General features: G+C 59.8%; 3 protein-coding genes across 35 annotated transcripts in view; 1 reads left to right on the plus strand and 2 right to left on the minus strand.

The window, feature by feature from the left end:
* The window catches only part of KIF1A (kinesin family member 1A), a 32,017-nt gene extending 20,786 nt beyond the window's left edge, over positions 1-11,231 (minus strand). For 14 of the 33 annotated variants that reach the window (XM_072344707.1, XM_072344706.1, XM_072344705.1 and 11 more), the window contains exons 1-16: positions 11,082-11,231; positions 8,392-8,534; positions 5,704-5,780; positions 5,434-5,613; positions 5,001-5,066; positions 4,714-4,892; positions 4,339-4,450; positions 4,101-4,178; positions 3,764-3,829; positions 3,398-3,415; positions 3,045-3,120; positions 2,872-2,950; positions 2,543-2,685; positions 2,175-2,201; positions 780-988; positions 96-175 (exon numbers count right to left, since the gene is read on the minus strand). In XM_072344707.1, coding sequence (XP_072200808.1) covers positions 96-175; positions 780-988; positions 2,175-2,201; positions 2,543-2,685; positions 2,872-2,950; positions 3,045-3,120; positions 3,398-3,415; positions 3,764-3,829; positions 4,101-4,178; positions 4,339-4,450; positions 4,714-4,892; positions 5,001-5,066; positions 5,434-5,613; positions 5,704-5,780; positions 8,392-8,497 — 1,496 coding nt within the window. In that variant the 5' untranslated portion in view covers positions 8,498-8,534; positions 11,082-11,231. The remainder of the gene's footprint in view (positions 1-95; positions 176-779; positions 989-2,174; positions 2,202-2,542; positions 2,686-2,871; positions 2,951-3,044; positions 3,121-3,397; positions 3,416-3,763; positions 3,830-4,100; positions 4,179-4,338; positions 4,451-4,713; positions 4,893-5,000; positions 5,067-5,433; positions 5,614-5,703; positions 5,781-8,391; positions 8,535-11,081) is intronic. The other 19 variants (XM_072344718.1, XM_072344717.1, XM_072344716.1 and 16 more) reach the window with 3 other exon arrangements.
* Positions 11,232-12,903: 1,672 nt separating this feature from the next.
* Positions 12,904-15,671, plus strand: AGXT (alanine--glyoxylate aminotransferase). Its single transcript, XM_072344482.1, has 11 exons — positions 12,904-13,140; positions 13,214-13,406; positions 13,551-13,615; positions 13,684-13,784; positions 13,858-13,928; positions 14,064-14,148; positions 14,329-14,424; positions 14,730-14,799; positions 14,931-15,026; positions 15,141-15,269; positions 15,564-15,671. Exons 1-11 carry the CDS (start codon positions 12,904-12,906, stop codon positions 15,669-15,671), a joined length of 1,251 nt encoding a protein of 416 aa, XP_072200583.1.
* MAB21L4 (mab-21 like 4) lies at positions 15,410-19,573 on the minus strand. Its single transcript, XM_072344481.1, has 5 exons — positions 18,741-19,573; positions 18,254-18,476; positions 17,720-17,873; positions 16,459-16,815; positions 15,410-16,238 (listed from the first exon to the last, which is right to left on the minus strand). The coding sequence occupies exons 1-5, from the start codon at positions 19,561-19,563 to the stop codon at positions 16,146-16,148; spliced, it is 1,650 nt and encodes a 549-aa protein (XP_072200582.1). The 5' UTR covers positions 19,564-19,573; the 3' UTR covers positions 15,410-16,145.
* Between the last annotated feature and the right edge of the window lie 5,974 nt (positions 19,574-25,547).

Below are 25,547 nucleotides of genomic sequence, written 5' to 3' on the forward strand. Positions count from 1 at the left end.
GCTCCCCGTGTGCCCTCTGGGGATGCCTTTGTCATCTCCAGGAGCAGCTGGAACCCGTGGGTGTCACCAAACTGCCCCCGTTCCATCCCACCCACCTCTCCATCCGGATCGCCTCTGTCCTGCGCAGCTTCTCCTCCCATGTTTCATTCAGCTCAGCAATGATCTTCTCTGTTTCCTGGTAGGGTGAAGGAGGCTCAGTGTTTTGGACATTTTGGTTGGGCTCAGCCAGGGAGCTGGCCCCACATTCAGCCTGGTTTAAATGGGCTCTGCATCTGCTCACTGCAACCCACGGAGCAACAACAGCCCCAGCCTGGCCCCGCTACACCAATCCCACTCCTCACCCAGGGCACCTGGCAGCTCCGGGTCCACAGAATCGCACTGACAGAGCCATCTCAGTTGGAAAAGGCATTCATGATCACCAAGTCCAGCCACCAACCCAACCCACCATGTCCCATCTCTAAGCCACGGCACTTGGTGCTACTGCACAGGGCTCCTCGACACCTCCAGGGGTGGGGACCCAATCCAACACCTAACCACCCTTCTGGGAAGGCACTGCTCCTGATACCTCTCTTGGCACAACCTGAGGCTGTTTCCTCGTGACCTGTCACTTGTCACCTGGGCAAAGAGACCGACACGTTCTCCTTTCAGGTGGCTGTAGATGGATGAGGCCATGACTCAGCCTCCTCCAGACTGCACAGCCCCACTTCTCTCAGCTGCTGCTCTTAACTCTCATTCTCTACACCCAGCAAACAGCAGGTGCAACAAGCCCAGCCTCCTACCTTGAGCCTTTCAATAGCCTCTTCGCTGCCTGGAGCAAACATGATGCGCTCATGGAGGCTGGCAACAGAGGCTGCGCGGCTGGAGAGAGCCGACAAGGAGGAAGAGGGGCTGATGCCAGCAATAGCGTTGGTCACTGTGGAGAGATTGTCATGGCGTTGGCTCAGCTCTGCCCCAATAGTGCCATTATTGTTCTCAAAGTCGGACACATCTACGAGTGGGGAAGGAGAGGGACGGGCCAGGGGGAAGACACGTGGACAGGAAGGAGGAAGAGAGAGAGAGAAAGAAGACAGAGACAAGAAAAGCTGTTGGAAAAAAAATAAAAAGAAAAGAAAAGGTGGCAAGAAGAAAGGCAGAAATTAAATGAAAAAGGCAGAGCGTTGGCACAGCGGATCAGCAGCAGTGCCCTGGGGCCACTGTCAGAAGCAGCTCTGGAGCAGACAAGGAGACCTTCCTGGGCTGCTGGGGATGCTTTGTTTTGACAACACGGTGCCTAAAGCATCTTGCCCAAGCACATGTAGCTGCCCTGGCATCCTGCCCCATGGTGCTAGGGGAGCTGGGCTGGGAGAGAGGGGCATTTGGGGAGTGCAAGGAGAGCCAGGAGCCCTCACCCTGCAAAGGGGACAAGGGGACAGGGACTTGTGCTCAGACTTCACTGCCACCCAGTACCTCAAGCACCAGTAACCACCAGCTGCTGGTCCCATCTCTCAGTGGGCTGCTTGCAGCTGCTGCTGCTGTGCAATCCAAGTAGATATGGGTCAACATCCCCTGTCTGTGGATGCTGGCCACTCCAAACTCCCTGCTCCTAGAGGCCAGCCAGCTTCTATGGAGAGAACCGTCCCATCTACCAGGAGAGATGGTGTCACCCTCTGTCTGCTTGGGGACAGGAGCCCCAACCCTTTGTGAAGTCTCCACCTTGAATTCACCCTGTTCTTCTGCTGCCCCCAGGATGACCCTCAGCAAGACTGGTCTCTGAGGTGTCCCAAGGCCACCCACACTACACCATGCTTGCCTGACACCAGTTTGCCCTGGGAGCAGGGCCCATGCCTGCAGAAGCAGTGCCAGAAGCAGCACCCAGCCCAGCAGCAGCAGCAGCAGCAAGGGGAAGCACAGTTGCAGCATGGGGAGAAGGGTCCTTGTAGTAACTGTTACACCAGGTCTCACCAGGAGAATTTGCAGGACCTCACACTGCAGTAAGCGTGCCCTGCACAAGGGAAGGGCATGACAGCAGTGCAGGGACATCCCTGTGCCAACCATTCCTGCAGGAGGGCACTGCGCTCTGCCACTGCCCCTTTGCCAGCTGTGGGAGCCCTTCCCCATGCTGCACAAATGCTCTTTGGCACAGCCTCCCCAAAGCAGAGAAGCAACACAGAGTACCAGTGACAGGCAATACACACATTTGGATCCTCCCGCAGCAGGGTGGGCTAAGAGAGAGAGACAGCGGGGGGAAGACAAAGAAAATAGAACAAGAGTGGGTTCATCTAGGTAGGATTGACAGCAGCCTGAAAGCACGGGGAAGAGAGGCCTTGCCCCCCCCAGCATCGTCCCAGGCAGTGGGACACAGGCTGTGGGGTATTGAGGGCTATGGAATGGCGCATGTGGGGCTGGTCACAGATGTCCCAGCAGGGTGGTGACAAGGATGGGATGTGCCGTGCCTCACAGTGAGGTGGGCAATGAGATGGTCTGAGTGTGGAGCAGGACATGGGGCAGCTCTAGGAGCATCCCCACAAGACCCCAGCCTGGCTCTGCCCGGCGTGGTACCTACTGTCTATGATGTCCCCAAGCCCCTGGGCATAGAGAAGGTCACGCAGGCGGGCCACCTCATCCTTCAGCTCTCGGATCAGCTTGTTGTTGGGGTCCTCGTTGATGACAGCATTGCAGCGGATCTGCTTAGCGCGGTCGGCATATCTGGGGAGAGACAGGGCCCTGAGGAGGGTGGCTTGGACAGAGAACCCAGGGCAGGGCATTGTCCCCTCTGTAGGGGCCTGTAGGCAGCCCTCACCTCCTCCCTTCTGAAGGGAAGGGAAACAGGACATGAGGGAACAGACAGGCTTTGGAAACCTAACCAAGCCCGGACCTCCTGCCAAAGCCTACCTTAATGTGCTGAGAGTCTCATCATAGTTGATGTCAGCAGGGCTGAGTGCAGCAACCATGGCCGTCCTGGAGTTGCCCCCTGTGCAGACAGACAAGTGGTTTCAGTGAATTGTGGTCCCTGCAGCAGGCGTGCCCCCAAGCCATGCCCCCAGACCCTGTGCCTGCAGCCTCACCCAGGTTCTCCCTTAAGAGCCAGGTCAGCACTGAGTCTCGGTACGGGATGAAATCTGTCTTCTTCTTCTTCTTGTTCTGGAGAGAGGAAGAGGAAGGTCAGGCTGTCAGACTGCCCACTCTCCTTTTTGCTGAAATGTTCAGATCCTGCCAGCAAAACACACTGCAAGGGCTGGGAGGTGCCTAACAAAAGTCATGCATTGACCAGGATGCTGAGGGATCAGCCTAACCCACAAGAGAAGTGTGAGTTGGGTCTGTATAGTGTCTCACCCCTACAGGGTTCAACCCAAACCACCACACAACCCACTTCCACTCTTCAAGAGACAAACCCACCCGGCCCCATCAGAGCACGCACCTTATTTGGCCCTGAATCCTGCAAAGAAAGCAGAAAAATTGTTTAGCTCTGTTGCAAATAGAAAAGAGCTGGGCAGGGAGGTGACAGTAAGCTGCTCCCCGTCCCTTCACCCAGCAAGGCATCCCAAGAGTGTGTCGGTCTTATCAGATGAGCTGACTCCCACCGCAGGCAGTGGTGGTGCTAGGCAGTGCAGGACAGGTTGGGATATGTCTGCCTACCCCTCAGAGCTGGGAGTCTAGGTTCTGCATCCCCTTTGGAGATGGAAGCTTGGGTGCTCCATATCTGAGAGCTTGGGTGCCCAACCTCCCTTGGAGATGGGAATTTGGGTGCTTCAAGGGGCTGTTCACCCACGCTCAGGCTACCTACCATTTCGGCCAGAGCAGAGATGACTTTTCCCAGCGTGGTCAAGGACTTGTTGATGTTTGCTCCTTCCTGATGGAGAGAAAAGCACTAATCATTAGGCCCTGTTTCAGACCAGCGCTTAAGCCCAGTGGCTCAGGGGGATGGGGAAGCCCCAGTGCAGGGTGTGCAAACAGCAACTGGTCTTACTGGGCAACCAGTAACTCCCATGCAGAGCCTGTGGATCCTGCTTTACCTGCCACTGGGCAACTCAAAAAGTGGCAGTTTCCAGTGCAGTGTGCAGGGAAAGGACAAGGAACACCTGGGGACGAGCGGCCTGGTACCATCACCATTCCACACTCACCTTCAGCCTTGTGCCCTTCGCACCGGTCGAGTCAGCTCGCTCACTGCCAGCCAGGTCCACCAGGCTGATTTTGCTGACCTGCAGGTAGAGACAGAGCCGACAGCTGTAGCAGGCTCGGCACTTGTCCAGCACACCGGTACCCAGCATCCAGCACCTTCCCAGTTGCTCTCCACGGCCAACAGTGGCACAGAAAGCCCTCGCTGTGTCCTCTCGGGTTTCCCAGGGGCTCTGCTCTCACCTTCTCAGTGGTGATGTCCGTCTCAGCATCGTGCCGCTTCTGGGTGAAGATGATATTGAAGACGGCATGCGAACGACTGCTGGTCTCGTTCATGTTGGTGGCTGCCACCGTGCTGTGAGGAGAGGACAGAAGGCATCACATTCTGTAGGGGGTGCCAGAGAGATGATGGTGGGGGCAATGTTGGGGCAGGGCAGTCAAGGCAGACGTGACCATCGTGCCTCCCTTCTGGGGAAGTAGAGAGACACCAACTCTCACCCTTCCCCCAGCAACAGGGAAAGCTTTTCAGCCAACTTCAGCCCATTCACAAATATCTTTATGTCCCTGGAGGTGCCTACAAGCTCTTCAGGTCCCAGTGCTCTCCTGCACCCCACTCACCGCGCCTTGTTCCCCGAGTCCATCAGGTCCTGGATGTCATTGTAGGAGGTCACGGCCAGCTTGGAAAGGTCCTCCACGTAGGGACCCATGAGGGGGTGCTCCCTCACCCGCAGGTTCCCCTTGTTCTTGGGGTTCAGGAGGTCTCTCACCCGCTCACAGTAGATTTCCATGTAGCTCACCTGGGATCAGCATGCACAGGGCTGAGTTTCACTTGGAATTAATGGTGTTGGTGCACAGCCAACACACACGGCCTCCAGCAACCCGCTCCCAATAGGAGATGTGCCTACCTCCACAGAGTAGGACATGTTGTCGTTGGTCGTGTCATTGATTCGGGAGAAGAGGTCCTCGCACAGCTGCAGAGGGAAGAGTTGGGATGCTCAGCCCCAGGCAGAGGGATGCTCTGCAGTGGCCCCTGACCCACAGATCATCTCCCCCCCCACTTGTCCCTCCCTCTGACTCCTTCCTTGGGCATCCTGCTGAGGTGTGAGGCAGCTTTTCAGGTTGGATGTTAGGAAGAATTTCTTCTCAGAAAGGGCACTGAGGCGCTGCACAGCTGCCCAGGAAGGTGGGGTAGTCACCATCCCTGCAGGTGTTCAGAGCTCTGGAGATGTGGCACTGAGGGACGTGGGCAGTGGGCACGGTGGGGTAGGCTGGGGTTGGATCTGGGGATCTCAGGGTTCTTTTCCAACCTTAGTGATGCTATGATTCACTAGGCAGTACCTGCGGGATGATGCCTTGCTGGTCCTTCTCCTGCTTCCCCATCATGGTATAGGATTTGCCAGCACCGGTCTGTCCATAGGCAAAGATGCAGACATTGTAGCCTTCAAAGGCATGCTGCAACATCTCCTCGCCGATGTCGCGGTACACCTGCTTCTGAGATGCATAATTGATGTCTGCGGGCTGCGGAGAGGTGGCAGGAGAGGAGAAATCAGAGAAGGAGGTCATCCTGCTGCATCCCCCTCCAGCCAGGCTCAGGCCCCCGCTGCTTACCGTGGTGTGGGACCAGTAGGAATAGTCAAAGCTGAAGCTTTTGGGTGTCTCTTTGGGCTGCTTCGGGTTCAGGATAGCTGGGAGCAGACAGAGAGGGATGTGATGAAACCAGGTGGCAGCACCAAATCCCACATCCTGAGAGGGCTGCGATGGGCTCACTCCTAAATCCCCACTGGGATGGAAACAGGGCAGGCAGGAGGGCTAAGCCTCATGCGGGTGAGCACAGTGAGGGGGAGCAGCTCCTTCCACTGGGCTCCCTCCTGCCCCATTGCCCCGATGCCCTACAGCCACCCCTGGGGACTTGGAGCAGGACAGACTCAGTGCTCCCAGCCCCCTCCTGCTCGCTGCTTTATTTTGGTACCTGATCCTCCGCGCAGCAGCAGGGTGATTAATGCCCTGTGTTAAACCGCCAGGGGAAACAAGAGCCTGCTTTTTCCCATCCCCTGGTGAAAAGGATGTTGCCATGGAAATCAGAGACTGCATCACTTCTCTTTCTCACTTGCTCGATGCTTTTTTTTTTTCTTTTCTCCCCCACCCCGTGGAGTGTTTATGATGCTTTTTTTGCTCTGAAATAACCGAGGCTCAGAGATGCGTCAGAAGAAACCCAAACCGGGAGGGCAGTCACGGGACGCAGCGCTCAGCCATCGCCGCTGACATTGAGATGCCCTTGTGGGACATGCGCAGGGCTGTGTGTAGGGAGGGGGGGGAAATCAGCCCCCAGCGTGGGACACACAGCCCCCAAGAAGAGCCCTGCCAGCATGCAGCATTGGCTGTGGGACCACAGTGCTCCCTGCCACTGCTGCAGGGCTGGGAGCTTGCTGAGCAGCTGGGGGGGCTGCATGAACCACAGTGAGTTCTGCACCCCAAATTCCAGTGGGTTCTGCAGCTCAAGTTTCAGTGGGTTCTTCAGCCCAAATTCCAATGGATCTCCCCCAGGGTGCGATGCCCCATTGCCATCCTGTTGCCCATCCACCTGCCCCATGCCAGCAGGTGCCTGCAGTGCTACCCACCTGCATGGAGCAGTACCCATGGCACGGCCATCCCAGTTTGGAATGGGGTGAAAAAGCACCCAGCGCAAACGTGAGAACACCACAACCACTGCTGTGCTTGATACAACCCAGGTCCTAAATTAATGATGAAGTCCTCTCATGAACAGCGGGGTCGCTAGGGAACGGGCTTGGCCGTACTGAATTGGCAGCGTGTCCTTGACCTGTCACCACAAAGGTGACAAAGAAGGGGTCAGGACCAAAACCTGCAGTGAGAAGGAGCTGGCACGGGGAGGACATTCCATGTCGCAGTGCTGTCAGTGCCGGGCACAGGGCTGGGAGCAGCGGGGATGGCACGGAGCGGCTCCGTGTGCCCCAGCTGCAGCCATGCAGCTGGCGGGGGGGCAACGGACCCAGCATGGTCCATGGCTGGGAAATGGGGGAACGCACTGTGGCCCTGTGGGTCTCCCATCCTGTCCCGTCTCCAAAGCTGAGGTGCTCTACATGCCCCTTTTTTCCCCTGGTTATTTGTCACCGAGGGGATGGATGGGATGGATGTTCTTGGGGGGTCTTTTCCAACCTTAATGACTCTATGATTGAGGGGAAAGATGTACGGACAAGAGAGGGAGGAGGAGAACATCTGGAGATGTCATTCATCCTTGCCACACACTAGTACTGAACTGGACAAGGCAGAATGAAATTAATCCCCATATTTTAAAGCCCTGTGTTTTGTCGTGACAACAGACATGTCAGGCTTCAGGCTGGGATAAAGCCCCAGAGAGCAGATATCAGTGTGGGGATGCACCTGGAAAAGCACTGTGGGCAGCAGTGCCTGCTGGGCTCCTCCAGCCCTGGCCCGTGGCCATTCAGTGCCACACTGCCCTCAGGAATGGCAATGGGCTGTGGGAAGGAGGCCGGGGTCCCCATCCCCGTGGCAATGCTGTAGTGAAACAAAGCAGCAGTGTTGGCAGGCAGGTGGTCACCATGAGCCAAGCAGTGGCGGGGGAGGAGGGCTGGAAATTGGGGAACAAGGTCTGGGGGAAGGGCTGGCTCCTTCACTCCCATCCCCCTGCCCCTGCACCCAGCAGGGCGTGATGGATTCTGCTGAATGAGTTGTGCAGAGCACAGAGCCGCCCTGATACGCCATTCTGCATATGACCCCGGAGAGGGGGAGAGGCTGCAAGAGGGCCTTCCAGCCCACCAACCACATTCAGCTTTGGCCTCGCTGTCGGGCAGGGGGTGCCCCAGGCTGTCACGCTCCATCGGTGAGAGGGGCTCAGTGTGACTCTGGGAGCAGCGCAGCCCCACACAGCCCCCCCCAGCAGGATCAGCCCATGCTTTGTTCATTCACTGCCTGACACCGCGGGCGAGGAAAAGCTCGCCGTCAGCAAAGGGCCAGCGGGAGCCTCGCTGCCCACACCAGGACCTGCCAGACACCCCCACGCGTCACACTGCAGCGTCCTTCACTGGCGGTGTGTGCCATGGGGGTGGCTGGCACCGGCACTTCCTGCTCTGCCGGTGACGCAGGGAGCTGGGAGTTATTTTAGGTGCTGTCCCATCTGCATGCTTCCAAAGCCAAAGAGGAGGGATGCGGGGCACCATTTCCCCACTATTTGCATGGCGTCAGCCCCTGCTCTGACCCCTGCAACCCAATCAATCCCCTCTCCCGCAGTGCACGGGGGGCTCGCGATGCCGTACTCACTGGTGGTGCTTCCTGACATCTGGATGATGCATTTGGACTCCCGGCTCATCTCACGGGAGTTGAAGGGCCGCACACGCACAGCCACTTTGACGGATGCTCCCGCCATGGTGCCGGCCTGGATGGGTGCTGCTAATGGAGCTGTCCTGTGGGGCGAGAAGGAGGAGTTAGGGGAGCTCCCACCTCCGGGTCCTGATGGAGGAATGAATGATTCTTCATTGAGTTGAGGCAACCCAAGAGCATCACCCAGCCGCCTGCAGCATCCCTTGGAGGGATGGGGACACGGCGCCTGCAGCTGTCCCACCCTGGGGTGCTGATCCCATGGAATGAGCAGCCCATGCCCATCCCTGCAGCTTCCAGCCCCCAGCCCAGAAGGGAGGAAAACCCTTTGACTCGAGGGCAGACAGCGGGAGGAGGGCACTGCACACAAACACTGCGGTTTCCCAGTGCCCTGCGGATGCCCGCCGCCCTGCCCTGTGCACTCAATAGCTATTTTCCGCTCCATCTCACTAAGCCAGCAATCAATGGTCTCAGCAGCAAAGGGCAACCCTGCCAGCAGGGCCTCAGCAGCAGCAGTGCCTTGGGGTGCTCACCCCAGGGAGATGCAAAGGGATGAGCGCTAACCCCACACCACTTTCTTCAGTGTCAGAAACCAGAGCAGTGTGTTGGGCCCTCATCACAGGATGGGCTTTCACGTGGAGAGAGAACAGCTCAGTTTGTGGAAAACAAAGAAAGAGCAGAAGAAAACGCATAGGATGGTCCTGGAAGAAGGGGATCGCTTTAATATCTATTGGATGTTAGTCCCAAGGGGAGGCAAAAAACAAGATATTCTCTGCCCAAGGGTGGGTATGTGCGTGGTGCAGTGAGAAATCTGCAGCCAGAAGGCACAACCAGTGTGGTGCCGCCTTTGGGGAACGCTTTGCCCACGTTAAAGGTGTGCTGCATTCCATCAGGAAGAGTGCAGGGGTGTCTGTGTTTACCAAAACCCCACTTGCTGCATCCCACTGGATGCCAAGCTCCAGCACCTGCTCTCAGGCTGCACTCAGCTCTATTTCTAGCATGTTGCCAGCAGCACCCTGGGCCCAGCGAGCACGATGCGCACACGCCTCTGCATCCCCCATCCTGCTGCTTCCAGAGGTATAAAAAATAAATGTGACCAAAGGGAAAGCAACGAGCTGCCGCAGAGCCACGCCGAGGCGACGGGCTCCATTTTCTGTCTTGGAGCAGCTCCGTCCATTTCATTTCCTTGCAGCCGTCCCCTCCCGGCCCAATCCCCGTGCATGGGGCCACCGCCTGCCTAATCCTCTGCCTTCCAGAGAAATCCGATAACGCGCGGCCGGCGCCGCTGGGAGCGGTCCAGGGGGTGGGAAGCGGGGAGGGAGGCTCTCACGTGGCCGTCGTGTCCCCAGCGCATCCCCTCCCTGCAGGGCTCCGACACAGGAGCGGCCCGATGGCCACAGAGCAGCAATTAATGGGATCAGCCGAGATTAATTGAGCGGGGATTAGATGAAGGGATCACCCTTAAACCCGAGGCGGTGCTGCCACACCCCGTGCTGCCATGCCACCAAGGTGACAGCAGGATGCCCTGCAGCCATCCTTTCCCATCCCGTCGGGATGATGTGGGATCGCCATGCCACCTTCAGCAGAAACCCGTCCCCTGGAGGATGCTGTGGTTCGGGTGACATCACCCACAAAGCGTTGTGTGTTCTGCTGCCCTACATCCCCATGGGTTCCCTCCTGCTGGGGTCACACCCTGTGGGGCTGAGGACTGCTTCCCACTACCTCAATGACATGACACATCCGGGGCCTGGCCACCCGCCCCTCCCAGGTTGGTGGAAAAGCCTCGTGTCCCTGCCAGCCACCCGGCCCCTGGGATCACCTTTCCTTTTGGATAGATGGCGGCTGTGGCATCCATCTGACCTCCACCTGCCCCAGGCCAGCCAAAAGCCATGGGTGAAGAGCTATTGTCCCCAGTCACATTCATTGGGACACCCATCTCGTGTCCCCAGCCCAGCCTTGCACAAGGGCCGTGACGGTGCAGTTTTCAGCACGCAGCGCAGGCGGGCTGAGATCGCCCACGTCTGGGGGGACACGCGGGGCTGGTGGCTGCATGTCATGCCCCGTGCCACCCGCCCTGCCCCTCTCGGGTGTCGGGGCACCGCAGCTCCGCAACGCGGGTCGAATCCGGCTGGCAGGTGGTGATGCGAAGGCTGCGGGCCCGCGGGGAGCCGCGGCCACCGCCGTGCCACCTCAACCAAGATGGAGGGCAGCGCGGGTGCGGGGCTGGGGGAGGAGGACAAAGGGGTGACCGAGCTCCGTGCCGGCCGCCCCCTCCCACCGTCCGAAGCCGCCGGCGCAGCTCGCGGGGACGCGGCGGCCGCCCCAAGGTCAGCGGTGCCACGCGCGGATCTCCGCCGTCTCCCGGGGCCGCCGCCGTTCACCCCGAAGCGTAACGATGACGGCGCAGGAGCCCCGCAGCGCCGCACCTGCCGCCCCCGGGGCATCGCCTCCCCCCGCGAGATGCTTCTGGAAGCCGCGGCGGCCCCGTGCCCGCCGTGCCCCCCCCATCCTCGTACCCGCACGGTGACGGGCAGCAGCCCGCAGCCCCCGCTGCCCCTCTGCGCCCCGATGGGGCGGCGGCCGCAAGCTCCTCCCGAGCGGGTCCCGCGCGATGCCGGTGCCGCCGCCCCTACCTGTGCCCGTGGGCGGCGGGGCGCTGCGCTCAGCCTCTCAGCACCGGCATGGGGCCGGCTCCGCTAGTGATGCCGGTACCGCCGGTGATGCCGGTACCGCCGATGCCGGTGTCGGTGTCGGTGCGGGCGGTGTCCGCCCCGCCCCTGCGGTCCCGCCCTGCCCCGCCCCACCCCCGCGCTCCCATTGGCCGCCGCCGCCCGGGGCGGTGACGTCACCGCATCCCACCCCGCCATCACCGCCAGCCCCGCGATGCGGATCCGCCGCAAGGGCGCGGGGAGAGGCGGGACCTGCGTCACCATGGCAACCGGTACCACGGCAACCGTCGCCACGGCAACCCGTATCACGGCAACCGGTACCACGGCAACCGCCCCCTTTCCCCGCGCTCGGAGCCTCCGCCCGGGTGGCTGCGGACCCCTGCCCGGTCCTGTGTGCGACCACGGCGAAGAGCTGCCCGGGGACGGGACGGAGGGGCCGTGGGCCGAGCGGTGATGGCAGGGCTCGGTGCCGTTGTCACTCCGTGTCCCAGCCCCGTGAGCGCCATGTCATAAGATCATAGAATGATTAAGGTTGGGAGCACCAATAACATCATTACGTCCAACCACCAGCCCGCTCCTGTGACGGCTGACCACGTCCCTCGGTGTGACATCCACCCTCCCCTTGAAGGGGACACACCCCCCGATCTCTTTCCCTTCCCACAGCTTTCCACCCACTGCCCCAGTCATTGCCTGGGGTTGTAGCCAAAGTGCAGGACCTGGCTCTTGGTCTTGTTGACCTTCACCCCACTGGCCTCAGCCCAGCGATCCAACCTGTCCAGGTCCCTCTGCAGGGCCTTCCTGTCCCCCAGGCAGGTGGACATTGCCCCCCAACTCGGTGCCATCTGCAGACTCACTGAGGGTGTGTGCTCCCACCTCCTCATCCAGATCACCAGTAGAAATAATGAACAAGCTGTGCCCCAGTACCAACCCCTGAGGAACACTGCTCATGACCAGCTGCCAGCTGGCCCTCAGTCCATCCACCACCAACCTCTTGGCCCAGCTCTCCAGTTCTTTGCCCAGCAATTTGTATACCTGTCCAGCCACGGCTGCTGCTTCTCCAGGAGTGTGCTGTGGGAGAGAGCCAAAGGCTCTGCTGCAGTCTATGTAGATTCACATCCACAGCCTTTCCATCATCCACCAGCTGGGTCAGCCGGTCATAGATCAGGCTGGTCAGACAGGACCTGCCTGTCATGAAGCCATGCTGGCTGGGCCTGATCCCCCAGTTGTCCTACACATGCCATGAGATCTCACTCAAGATGATCTGCTCCATTACCTTCCCTGGCACCGAGGTCAAGCAGACACATCTGTAGCTCCCCAGATCCTCCTTATGACCCTTCTAGTAGGTGGGTGTCACGTTAGCAATCTCCAGTCACCTGGACCTCCCCAGCTGACCAGGACCACTGACAGGTGATGGAAAGCAGCTCGGCAATCACCTCACCATCTCCCTCAGCACCCCCAGCTGGGTCCCAATGGCCCCACGGTCTTGGGACAGCCCAGGTGAGGCAGCAGGTTGCTGTTTCCTCCTGAATGTGGAGGTGAATACTTTGATGTTTACTGGCCTGACTGTTAGAGACAGATGTAAAGAAAGCATTGAGAAACCTCAGCCTTATTCTCAGTGACAACATTCCCCGCCACGGCTGACGGAGCCCTGTGTGGGGCACTGCATCCCCCGGCCACCCCATAAGGACAGTGCTGAGCACACTGCACTGCTGGTGGCACATTAACTGGATGGGAGGTGGCGGGGGCAGAGTCCGGCGGTCAGTGTCCGTGTGGCCGTGGGCAGGGGATGCACCGTGCTGCAGCACTGCCGATATCCATAGCTGCTCTCCTGCGGGCTTGCAGCACAGCTGGCTGTGCCATGGCTGCTTCCACACCTCGTGTCCCCCCGCCCCGTGAGCTGCTGCGGCCACTGGCTGTGCCCCACCGGCTGCTGCTGGGGCCGGGGCCCAGCAACGTGTCCCCCCGAGTGAGGGCAGCCGGCAGCCAGCAGATCCTGGGCTACATGCATCCCGAGGTGCTGCAGGTGAGTAGGCTCTGCCCCAGCCACCCACACCCCTGCATTACTGCGCTGATGGCGGTGCTGGTCCTCATCTCAGGTGATGGATGAGATCAAGGCGGGCATCCAGTATGCCTTCCAGACACGGAACCGGATCACGTTGGCTGTCAGTGGCACCGGGCACTGCGCCATGGAGGCTGCCCTCATCAACCTGCTGGAGAGCAGTGACACCGTGCTGGTGGGCATCAACGGCATCTGGGGACAGCGTGCTGCTGACATCGCCAGGAGGCTGGGTATGGCTGCTTACATGTGGGGTGACAGCGTGAGCCATGCAGAGAGCTCGGGTTTTGTGGGGTGACACCCTCAGGGCGGTTTATGCCAGACACCCGATTAATGCATGCCCCAAACTCCCCATCCCTCTGTACATTTCCCCCCAGGAGCCAAGGTCCATGAGCTGCTGAAGCCTCCAGGTGAATACTTCACCTTGCGGGACATTCAGGAGGTATGTGCCACCTGTGGGGCACCGGGACTGAGCCCCCCACAGATTCTCGCCATGCTGTTCTCACCCAGGGCTTGGCACAGCACAAACCCTCAGTGCTCTTCATCACCCACGGCGAGTCCTCCACGGGGGTCCAGCAGCCGCTGGAGGGGCTGGGCGAGCTGTGCCATCGGTCAGTGCTCCTGGGGACCCCACCAGGGCTGGGCTGCAGGGGGCTGTGGGGCTGAGCTCTGGTCCCCCTCCAGGCACGGCTGCCTTCTGCTTGTGGATGCGGTGGCATCGCTCGGGGGAGTGCCCATCCTCATGGACCAGCAGGGTGAGAGCCGCGGTGCTAGCGAGGAACAGGGGTCCCTAAGTGCCCCCACACCAGCACCTGTGGTGTGTGCCCTGCATTTCCCACTGGCAGTGGGACACAGAGTCCTGCTCAGAGCCCTTGGTCCCTCTCATGCAGGGATTGATGCACTGTACACGGGGTCCCAGAAAGTCCTCAGTGCTCCCCCCGGCATCTCTCCTATCTCATTCAGTGAGCGAGCAAGGTAAGGACTGCCCCATCCCAGCAGGGCTGGGGGCACAGGTGGGAGGACGCCCCTCCTTGGCCACATCCCCTGGCTGCAATGCCAACCCAGTGCTCGCTTCAGGCTCTGTGCTCCAGGGCCAGCAGTGGGTAGAGGGCTTTCCCTTCCATGGGGCAGTGCTCGAGTGCTGTGTTCTGCCAGGGAGAAGATGCTGAGGAGGAAGACGAAGCCCCAATCCTTCTACATGGACATGGGCTGTCTGGCGAGCTACTGGGGCTGCGATGGAGAGCCACGCATGTGAGGGCGGGCTGTACCCAGACAGGAGGCTGTGACTGCCCCACCACATACCCAACCCTAACCCTAAATCTAGCCTAAATCCAGAGCCCCCCACCTTATCCAGTTACTCTGCTCCATTTGCATTTCTTCTCCTTGCCCCCAAAACAGCCCCTTTGTCCCAGCTTTGCATCCCTGCCCAGGTCCCCTCCCCAGAGACTCTGGGACTCTACCACTGCTCCCCATCTCTCCCCACCCTGCAGAGCCATGTGCCTGCCCCAGGGACTCGCAGCAGCTGAGCCTGCCTTGGGGCCCCCTGGATTTTGCAGGTACCACCACACGGTGCCCATCAGCAGCATCTTCTGCCTGCGGGAGGCCTTGGCCATGCTGGCGGAGCTGGTGAGCTGGGCATAGGGACAGCTGAGCTGGGCCACACCTGTGTTACAGCAGGGTTTGGGGAGCAGAGTGTGGTCAGCTGTCGGTGATGGCATGGGACATTCAGGCAGGGGACATTTATTCTGTCCTGCCAGGGCCTGGAGAGCTCATGGAAGCAGCACCAGGCTGTCTGCACCCGCCTGTGCCAAGGGCTGCAGGATCTGGGGCTGGAGCTCTTCGTGAAGGAGGAGGTGGGTGCAGGCACTGGCCCACGCAGCTCAGAGCTTCCCTGGTGCTGGAGAGGGGCCCTGGTTCAGGGAAGCAGAAGGGATCTGTGGCTCTAACCCTGTGCCTTTCCTCTCCAGGCGGCACGGTTGCCCACCGTCACCACCGTCAAGGTGCCTGAAGGCTACAACTGGAAGGAGATCACAACCTTCCTGATGGATAAATACAGCATTGAGATTGCTGGGGGCTTGGGCCCTACTGCAGGCAAGGTGAGCAGCATGCTCCCCATCTCTGAGCCCACACGTGGCTGCAGCCACTGGCAGTGCACCATGCAACTAGCACAGGGCTCTGCAGCCCCCGCTGCCTGCAGCAACATTCCTTGTCACACAGAGTAGATGCACACGTGATTAGTTAGTAGAGTAACACACCTTTATCATGAAAGAGAGGAAATGAGGGTTAAATAGGAACAGACTGGGATGCACACACGTATATACAGCTTGTTGCGTGCCCCATGTGGGGCCCAAAGGTGGGTGCTGCAGGGGAAACCTGCCCTTCTCCTCCAGGTGCTGCGGATCGGCCTCATGGGCTACAACGCGACCCAGGACAACGTGGACCGCCTGCTGCGGGCCCTGCGAGATGCTCTGCAGCACTGCCAGCACAGCAGGCTGTGAGCAAATGCCCACAGGGAGCAGCACATCAGCAGGACATGGCACAGATGTGGCCAAAAGCCTTCCTCTTCTCCTAGTGCCCAGCTCCCCATCCTGCCTGGCTTGGGGCTTGGCAGCCCCACCGGCTTGGGGGGCTGGAGGCAGGATCCAGCTTGCAGGTCCCCTCCCCTCCAATCCCTTCTATCACCATCACCACCACCCATCTGCTGCAGACGTGTGCTGCTCCCCAGTGCCATCTTTCCTGAATAAAGCCACACAGCTCCATGCTGCTCCCCGGCCCTGCAGCTTGCCTGGACTCACTGAGATCCAAGAGGAAAGGTGCAGCTGTGGGAAGTGCTGCAAAGTCCCAGCACAGGGAGAGAGGCAGAGCTGGGCCAGTTCCTGCCGATCTTTGGAGCAGAAAGGTTTCTTCCCTTCCCAATAAAGCCTGGGTTCCCCTTGCCCCACGGTTATAACAGGGTTGGCAGTGAGTCCCACTCAGCTCCACAGTGGGATGTCTCTGCGGAGCTTGTTGAGGAGGCAGGACATGGCTGAGCGACGCGTGGCATCCTGGATGTGGTACACCTGCAGCTAAGCAGAGACACGGGTGGTGAGGGAGGGGGCACCCTGCAGCATCACACAGCTGCTGCATGCCACAGCAGGGCAGGCAGTGCATAATAGCTCAGGGTAGGAGGGTTTGGGATGAACCCTGCACTGCCCAGCCAACTTCGGGCACTGCTGGAGGTCTGCCCTGTGCCTGAGAGAACAGCTGAGTGTAGAGCCAGGGGTCTCGGCATTCCCTCCCAGTTACCTGGCTGAGCAGGACGTCAAAATAGGCCGTGTCCCAGTGTGCGCCGTCCTTGGCAGGGAGCTGCAGGAGGGCTCGGAAGGCTGGGTCTGCCTGCACACCATCGGCACGCGTCGGGAGGCCAAAATGGAAGCGGAGGAAGCGTGCAGGGTCCCATGCGAAAGCCTCCACCTTGGGGTAAAGCGAGGCCAGGCGGTGTGGATCCCCCTGGAAGAGGTTCTGCTCCGGATGCAGGAAGTGGGGCAGGCGCTGAGTGGCCAGGCAGCGCAGGAGGACAACCAGCAGCCTGTAGACAGAGCCCTCCAGGTCCTGCCAGTCCTCAGGAGAGGGGAACAGCTCCGTGCTCCACAGCAGCACCATCTACACAAGGGGAATACGGAGTGCAGGCTATTCCTGGGGGAGGCCCGTGTACCTTCACATCCCCAGCCCCAGTGCACAGCTTGGCATCACACCCACCTGACCTCGTGTTCACATCTGGAGCCTTTCCTTTGCTCCCTTAAGGGATCACAGCTACGGAGCAGCACTGAAAGGATGCACACGGGCTCCTCACAGGTGTGAAATATTAACATGCTCCAGCTGTCTCAGCACTGTGCTGGGAGGGGCCCGTCTGTGACTTCCAGCAGCACATCACAACAGGAGGCAGGTACAGCCCAGCACCAACCTCTGTGTGCTCAGCCAGGCGTGCAGGAAGGAGCTGCCCCTTGTGCTGGGGCCCCAGGGCTGTTCACATCCGTGTGACAGCAGCGATGTGCTGGGGCTGCTGCCTTTGCTCCCTCATCAATGGGAGAGGAGTTCTGAGGCTCCAGCCAAGCAGAAAACCTGAGTGAAAGCCTGCACTCAGCTTGCATTTCTCCAGCAGCCCACAGGAGGTGCTTTGTGAAGGATAAACAAGCTCTGGGCTTTTTCTTTTTTTTTTCTTTCTTATACGTCAAAGAACGCGACATGAAATAAAACCTGTTGGATTCGGGTTGCTTTGGGCTGGGGCCGCGTTCTCCACCTCCGCCCTGGCAGAGCGTGCTGTGATTGCGACACCGGTGCCGTCCCCAGCACAGCCCCTTCCCAACCAGCGTCACCATCTGGCACGGGCCCCAAGTGCCAAAAACAGGTTGGGTGGGGAGACGGGGCCTTGTCGGAGCCAAAAACGGGCACCTCCCGGTACAACGGGGTGCAGGACAACCCACGGCACGGCTGGCATAGCCTGCCCTTCTCCACACATGGCTTCGGTCCCTCTGGGTTTTTGGGACGTTCCTCTGGCTGGACCTACCTTCAGGTGGTTGAAGGTGAGGCCGTCCCTCCCATCCTCTTCCCTCCAGTCCTGGCTGCGGAGCTGCTCCAGCAGACGCAGGCTGTCCAGCCGGGGTCCTTGCAGCGTGTCCACGGCCCAGAGCAGCTTCAGGATGGGGAGGTGGGTTGAGGGTCTGGGGAGGAAGCAGTGAGCTGCTGGGGAGGCTAAAGAAGGTGCTGCAGCTCACTGCAGGCATGCAGCATCCTGGTCCCACCTCTGCTGAGCAGGGGATGTGCAGGGTGCCGGCAGCTCCTGCCCTCACAGCAGGGACATGGGTGGGGTGCAGCAGGGCTGTGCTCCTCAACACACCGGCCCCACCTGGGTTAGACAACCGGTGTGAGCCTGAAATTAGCCCGGGCTGGTCCAGCTGGATGCTCGGCCCCTCCTTGTGGCTGGGTGCGGGGTACAAGTCACCTTGGCCCCTCTCAGCTCTGCTGTCAGGCACCCAACTTGTATGCAAAGCTCTAGAACAAGCCTACCATTGTGGCACTGCTGCATGCCAGGGCCGCTCACCTCCAGCAGTGGTTGGAGGCTGGGACAAAGTGAGCATCTCCGGTGGCCTTCTGGAGGGTGCCCTCGGGGAAGCCTCGGTCGCGCTGCCTCCCATCCAGCCTTGGGATCTCCTGCCTCCTCCTGACCACCGGGACCACATCAAAGCGGATGGTCCTCCAGCCTCCACGCACCAGCAGGGACAGCTCCATGGCACCTTCCTTCAGATTTTCGGCGCTGAGGTCACCTGGTGACAAGCGAGGAGGAGGTGAGGAGGTCACCGCAGCTGGTCCCGCAGGCTGAGAGGGTGTGCACCGCAGCACCCACGGGCCCATCCCACCCTTCTCCATTCAGCCCTTCCCAATGCTGCGGTTTGGCTGTGGTTCCCTAGCAAATACCATCTCCAGACAGCACTGGGGTCGTTTTGGGGATGGAGGAGCAGCAGAGCGGGCACAGCGTGTTAGAAGCTGAGAGAGGCAGGGATAGCACAGTCAGAGCGAGCGGTACGCACCTGGCTGCAGGAGGGAGCGGCGCTGGCACTGCACGATGGCTGACACAAGGAGCTCTTTCAGGTGCTGCAGGACTTTGCCCGGTGCCAGGCACCGTATCTGCTCCATCCTATCCGTGGTGCCCGTGCTGGTCCAGTCCCCCACTCCAGTCACCACAGAGGGCACCTCGAGGCTGCAGGCACCCAGCTGCCCGTGTCCTGCGCTCCCGCTGTCCGTGGGTTGGCACGGCCGCACCCGCAGGGCATCACCATCGATGCGCAATGGCACCTCCACCACGACAGCATCCTCGGAGGCACAGAGCACAAACTCGAAGGCTTCCAGGTTCCTGGAGTAGTCCACCAGGAAGCGGGGCTCTTCAGCGTGGATGTGCTCCAGCAAGGTCAGCAGGATGTCCTCGGCTTGCTGGAAGTGCTGCACCCGCTGCCCCTGGCGGGATGAGACCACCTCCAGGCAGCTGCGCCAGCGGCACCCACCCGCTGCCATGGCTGGGGCTGCACGGCTGAGAGCAGAGAGCTCCGTGGGAGGGAGGGCGGGGAGGGAGCGGGTGCTGGGCGGGGGGAGTCCCGGCTGAGGAGTGGCACCTGGGTGAGAGCCGGGGCGAGCCAAGGGCAGGGCAGAGGCTGGAGATGGAGCCGTGCCGTCATCGCCTCTGCTGCACTGCAGCGCGCTTGGCATCGTGTGTCTTGATAGGGTCGTCGCTTGTACTCGGCTCTGGTGAGACTGCGCCCAGTGAAGCGTGGCTGCCCCATCCCTGGAGGTGCTCAGGGCCAGTCTGGATGGGGTCCAGAAGGTACAGAAGGAGCAGGAGTGTTTGCGCTGCAGCATCTGCTGCAATCTGCCTGGAAAGCCCTCGGGAGTGCTTGCAGATGGGGAGCGGGTTGGCTGTTATTCCAGCCCGCAGTGCATGCCTGGGAGCAACAGGGATGCTGAGGGTCAGCACTCAAGAGGCGATCCAAAGCGGGGTGAGCACAGGAAGGACACCCCCAACACAAAACAAACAGAGCGAGGAACTCCAGCCAGAACAAGTCTGCAAATCATTGACATCAAAGGTTGTTTGGGAACCAAATGCAACTGCATCAAAAAATGCCTCCCTTGAATCCCTGTTTTGACCCTCCCTGCCTACAGCCTCCTGCCAGGCTCCCCAAAAGTTGCACACAGGGACTTTGGGCAGCAACCAGCCCTCTGTGATTGTGGGCTGGATGCGGCCCAACCCTCCAAGCCATAGGCAGTGATCCTGTGAGCACACAGCTCCAATAATGTGCCCAAATCTGATCCCACCTGGCTGTGCAGAAAGCAGAGCCCAAGGCTTTGGCATTGCTGGGCAGGGAGGGTTTTGCTGCAGCCTCTTGCTCTCTGTTGCTTGCCCTCATGCTTGCTGCTCCAAAATGAAGCACCATCCCATCCTATTTCCTTTGTACAGGACGTGGTTGTGGGCCTGCATCTGAGGAGGACCTCAAGCACTCGACCCAGGAACAACAAAGCAGCAGACAGATAGAAATCCTTCCAGGGCCGCTCCAGACCTGTAGGTGAGGGGCACAGCTGCAGACAGAGGGATGGGTGCTCAGGGCAGGGCAAGCAGTAGGGCTCCAGCTTAGCACAGAAACACTTGAGTTGAGCCATCAGGAAAAATTTCCTAACCATAAGGTCAGTTAGAGCATGGAATAATCTCCTCGGGGAAGCACTGGAATGGCCATTGGAGCGGTGCGTGCTTGGTCTAGACGAGTCACCCGGGACGCTCACAGGGAACGGCTCAGTGCTGGCAGAGGGGCTGGGCTGGATGAGGTAATAGGTCGTTTTCCATCTCTGCATTTTATGGTTCTACGAATTTTCACTCCATTAGAAACGGGAGAAAGAAAAAAAAAAAAAATATATATATATATATATATTAAAAAAAAGGAAAGAAAAAAGAAAGAGGGAGGGAGGGCGAGCAAGAGAGAGGAAAAAACTCAGCAGCGTGGGGATGGCTGGCACGGCACCTCCCGGCTGCAGCACCCTGCGGCAGCTCAGCACCTCCCCAGCTGTCCCTGCATTGCTCTGCGCTCCTGGTGTGGTGACATGGAGTTCCACCACCAAGGGAATGAGGTGGCTGTGAATTCTGGGGGACCTGAGTGAGGTGTTGGCAGAGAACGGGGAGGTTGGGACATGGAGGGTTTGCCTTGCGCGGCCCCGCAGCCTGAACCCAGCGGCTCTGCATCACTCGCTGCTGCAGCGTGGGGCCGGGGGGCCCACCATCAGCCCCCAGCCTCCCGCTGTGCTTCTGCAGCAAGGATGGAGGCCATGCAGAGGCCAAGCGGCTCCCAGCTGCCCCGGCTGCCTCCCGCGTGCCCCAGGGAAGCAGGAGTCAGCCTGGAGCAGGACGGCCCCTAGCAGAAAGGCCGGGATCGGGGTGGGGGGAGAGGGAACCAGGGGACTTCGAGAGGAAGGGAGAGTAATTTAACATGACAGGCTGTTTATTTTGGCAAAAATGGTCTCCTTTCAACAGATTTCAAAGCCCAGCCCTGGGGCTGGGGGGGGGACCACACAGAGCAGGGGTTGGGGGGGGTTCGATGGGGCTCCGTGCTGGGCTCGGTGGGTGGGGGGCAAAGCGAGGAGCGGGGGGACAGCACGAATGAGGGGCTAGAGGAACAGAGGGAAATCCTAGTGGCGCCAACAGCAGCACGCTTATCGCGGGGAGCTGGGGGGTCACAGCCTTAGGAAGGCTCAGGAGCGGGGCAGTTCCCCAGCACGTGTGTCCTCGTGTGTGCACCGACATGTGAGTGGGCGCTGTGCCGTGTGCCCTCGCTGACACCCCTGGGGTGTGCACACACACCGGGCACGGGCACCGCTCAGCACCACATGGGCACCGGTGCACACCCGCGCTCTCGCACACGTGCTGGCTCGCACGCACACGCGCACATTCACACGCTCCCCCGGCCCCGGCTCCTTCCTGCGGGCCAGGGCTCAGCTGGAGTCTTGGCTCCCCCGGTGCAATTTCAAAAGAGGCTGTTTATAAAAAAAAAAAAAAAAAAAAAAAAACCAAAAATGCTAGTAAAGAAATAATTATTATAATCACATTAAGGGATTGGCTGTAAAAGCTCTGCGAGAGCGCGGGGCTGCTGAGCGGGAGGGAGCGGGGCTGTTCGTGCAGGGAGCTCAGGGGGGGCTTTTCCTGCATTTCACTCATTTCATTTTCAGTCCCAACCCACCCGCCCCCCCTCCCCTTCCTCCCCTTTATCCTGGGAAATGAAAACAATTTATTTAATGATGGATCATCCCTTTCTCTGGTCACTGACCTCCTGGGCTCATTTCTGCTGAGCTCGGCGGAAAACGCCAGGCTCGTTGTGGATCCCATCTGCGGGTGGGGGAAGGGAGGGGGGGAGCTCACCCTCGGCCTTCCCAAAAACACAGCCCCGGGGAACGGGACGGGGCCGCCGGGGGTGGCTCTGGGCAGCATCAGCACTTTTCCATGCCCTCGGGATCAGGGGATGGATGCAGGGCAGGGGCCGTCCAGCACTCATCCTGCTCCCCTTCTGTCCTTCCTGGGCCGTGTCCTGTTGCTCCCAACGTGGTTCTTGTAAAAATGCATCAATATTTACGCAAGAATAATTTAAAAAACACGCTCTGTCAAGTAATCGCAGCACCAGCACATCCGAAGGGCTTTTGGCCCTATGGGGAACAACGCTCTTGCTCCACATCACCACAACGTGATGACGGAGGTGCTTGAGGGCCGTGGGATGCTGGTGCTGGGTGAGTGCATCCCTGCATCACTGTGTGGGTCTGCAGGGCAGGTATCTTCCTTGGCCGTGTCTTTGGTGGGCACAGTGGGGATGCGTCAATGGTTGGATTTGGTGACCTTAGAGCTCTTTTCCAGCCTCATGAGTGGGCATGGTGGGGATGTGTCAGCGGCTGGATGAGTTGATGTTAGTGGTCTTTGCCAGCCTCAGGGATGTGATGATTCTACAAGGTCCTGACAAGGACGCTGCTGGTTTGGGGGCTGCAGTGGAGAGGCTTGCTAGCACAAAGAAAAGCCACAGCTCAGCGGTTGCCCCCCTCCCACTGTCTTTAACTGCTTTGAGTCTGGTCCCACCTTCAGCCCTGGGTCCTGCACCAGCACGGCTTGGGAGATGACATTCAGTCCCTGCCCTGCTCCCACCTCCTTTTTGGAGGTGCTCACAGCCTGAACCCCACCGTCCTTCTCTCTGTAGTGACCCCACGCCTGGGGCAGGGGGATGGAGCACGTCCAGTGGCAGCACCATGAGCAAACCCTGCACCTAGCAGAGCCCCCAGTGCCTCCAGCTGCAGGCCTTGTTTCCTTCCCTGTAGGAACCTGGGAATGGAGAGAAAACCCAGCCCAGGTTCGGAGCTGCTCCACGTGCTGTGGGGCTTTCAGGGAGACCCGGGGAGCTGTTAAAGATGCAGAGCCTGCTGAGCCCTGGTGTGTTTGGGTGGAGGGGCCAGCGGGTCAGCACGAAAGCACTCGTATTAAATTCAAGCACATGGTTTGGATTTCGCTCTCCCCCTCTGCTACAGCTAATTAGGCCAAGTCCAGAGAGTGTCCCCGCTGATCCCCAACACATGTGTGACACCGGCGGTCCCTGCAAGCCCTGTCCCTAGGCAGGGGGGTAGGGGGGCCCTCCAGGTGGCCCTGGGACGCGTGTGTGTGCACACGTGTGTGCGTGTGCATGGGAAAGGGGGGTGGGGGGGGGGGAGGCGAGGAAGAGATTATGTTTTAATGAAGTTTTGAACTCATTATCTGGCCCGCATTCAAAGAATGCAAGAACGCTAATCATGCACATGAATGCGTGTGGTGGGAAGTGGCTGGAGGGGGGCCAAGAATACCGAGGTTACTGCAACACACATCCCGTGCTCCCGCACCGTGAGTGCTGCTCTGCACAGCCGGGCACAACAGAGCCACTGTGCCGCCATGGGGCCCAGGGGCACCCCGTCACCCTGGGCTGGATGAGCACTGATGGCTGGTGGCCACTTGGTGACCTGAAGGATGGCAGCGAGCATTAATAAATGGCTCACGGCGGTGTTTGGTGGACCTGCTCTGCTCTGTGCATGGGAATGTGGCTCTGTCCGACCCCGAGCAGAAGGTGACCCCAGGATCTGCTCCGGTTCCCAGCCTGGTGCACAGCCACATTGATCCCCACGGCTCTCAGCAAACCTGGGAGTGGGCATGGAGGCTCCTGGCCCCATACTGAGGGCTGACAAAGGAGCTCTGAATGCATCACCACAGCCACTGCAGGCAAAGGAAAGAGGCATTTTGGAAAGGCAGCACCAAGAGTGCAGGCAGATGCTGAGGGAAAGGGCTCTTTTCCCTGCTCTCATCCCCAGCGCTGAGCCCGGCTTCACACTGGGTCCATCTTCTGACCCGGAGGAAATCACTCCGGGCTGTGGCCAACAGCTGCTTTCCTGCCTTGGTTCCTGCTTTCAATTTAGTGTCCCAAATTCCGACAGCACAACGAGGCCATCACTACATCCCCAAACCCATTCATGCTCCAGGATGGGAACCCCCCCTCCCCAAGAGATGTGCCGTGCAGGGATGCTCTGGTGGGCACGTGGGGTGCTCTGGCCAAAAGGGGCCACATCATCGGGGTGTGGGGTCAGTCCTGTCTGTGATGCCAGAGCCTGCACGGGGAACAGGGACACGGCACAACCCGAGGGTAGATGTGACCCAGGTGCAGGCAGGAGCAGGGCCAGCACGTGGGTGTGGGGCAGCAGTGGGGCTGGGGGCTGCAGGGTACCCCCACATTGCTGCGTCCTGTGGGATGGGGAGAGGAGCGCAGCCTTAATGCCTTCCAGAAGATCAGCTGTGAGTGGCCAGGGAGGGTAATTCGTATCAAACTCATAAACCCTTTATTAGTGTCTCAGGGGGGAAATCCGGATGTGGCCGTTTATTTATTTTGGATTTCGCCTTTTTTTTTTCTTTCTTTTCTTTTCTTTTTTTTCTTCCCCTCTTTTCCTTTCAACGTCGCCTTCCAGGAGATTTTTAAAGGGCCAGGCCTGCCTCGTTGCTCTCACTGAGCTCCGTGTGCTCAGTGCCTGCTTAGCGCTGCCTTCGGGGCCAGCGGCCACGGACACGCACCACTGCGGGGGGGGCAGCGTGCCGGGGGTGCCCCTCACTGCGCTGTGAGCTGATGACCGGTGGAGGGGGCGGCTCCCCACTCCCTGTGTCCTTTCCTTTGGGGACCCTTCGCTCTGCATTGGTGGCACCCACGCGGTGCCGCACTCAGTGCAGCGCTTCAGCCCTTACATAATTCGCTCCTTGGCTGGCGCTCAGCGCTCAGCACACAGCTCAGCCTCACCGCAGCGTTTGCACCGTGGGGGCACGGAACGCAACCCCCCCCTCCACCCCGCGTCCCAACACCCCCCACACTGCTTCTCACGCCCCCAGGGCCACCTGCAGCCCATGGCATCCCCCATTGGCACCCCGGCGGGGCAGCCTCGCTCCCCGCAGCGATTCCCAGCGTGCCCTCCGGATCAGCGACGTGCCGCTGATAATAACCGCGTTGTTTCGGGGTTGGTTTGGGTTGGCTGTTTTCTTTTCTCTTTTTAATTAGCGTGATTTTGTTGTGTTTTTGTTGTTTTTTATTTCTCTTTCCGAGGAGACAAAGAGGCCCTTGAGCCGAGCAGCGGAACTTCAAACATGGCATTCCTGGAAAGAATTTCCTGATAATATTTTTAGCACCTGAAAAAAAAAAGGGAAAAAAAAAGGGGAAAAAGAAAGGCAAATAACGGCGTTTGTTCCCTCCCCCCGCCCCCACCCCGCGCTCTCTCGGGCCCCGTTCAGGGGAGCAGCGGCCGCCAACCGGGGCAGCGCGAACACC

Source organism: Excalfactoria chinensis, chromosome 9 (genome assembly GCF_039878825.1).
Source record: "Excalfactoria chinensis isolate bCotChi1 chromosome 9, bCotChi1.hap2, whole genome shotgun sequence".
Classification (NCBI taxonomy): Eukaryota; Metazoa; Chordata; class Aves; order Galliformes; family Phasianidae; genus Excalfactoria; species Excalfactoria chinensis.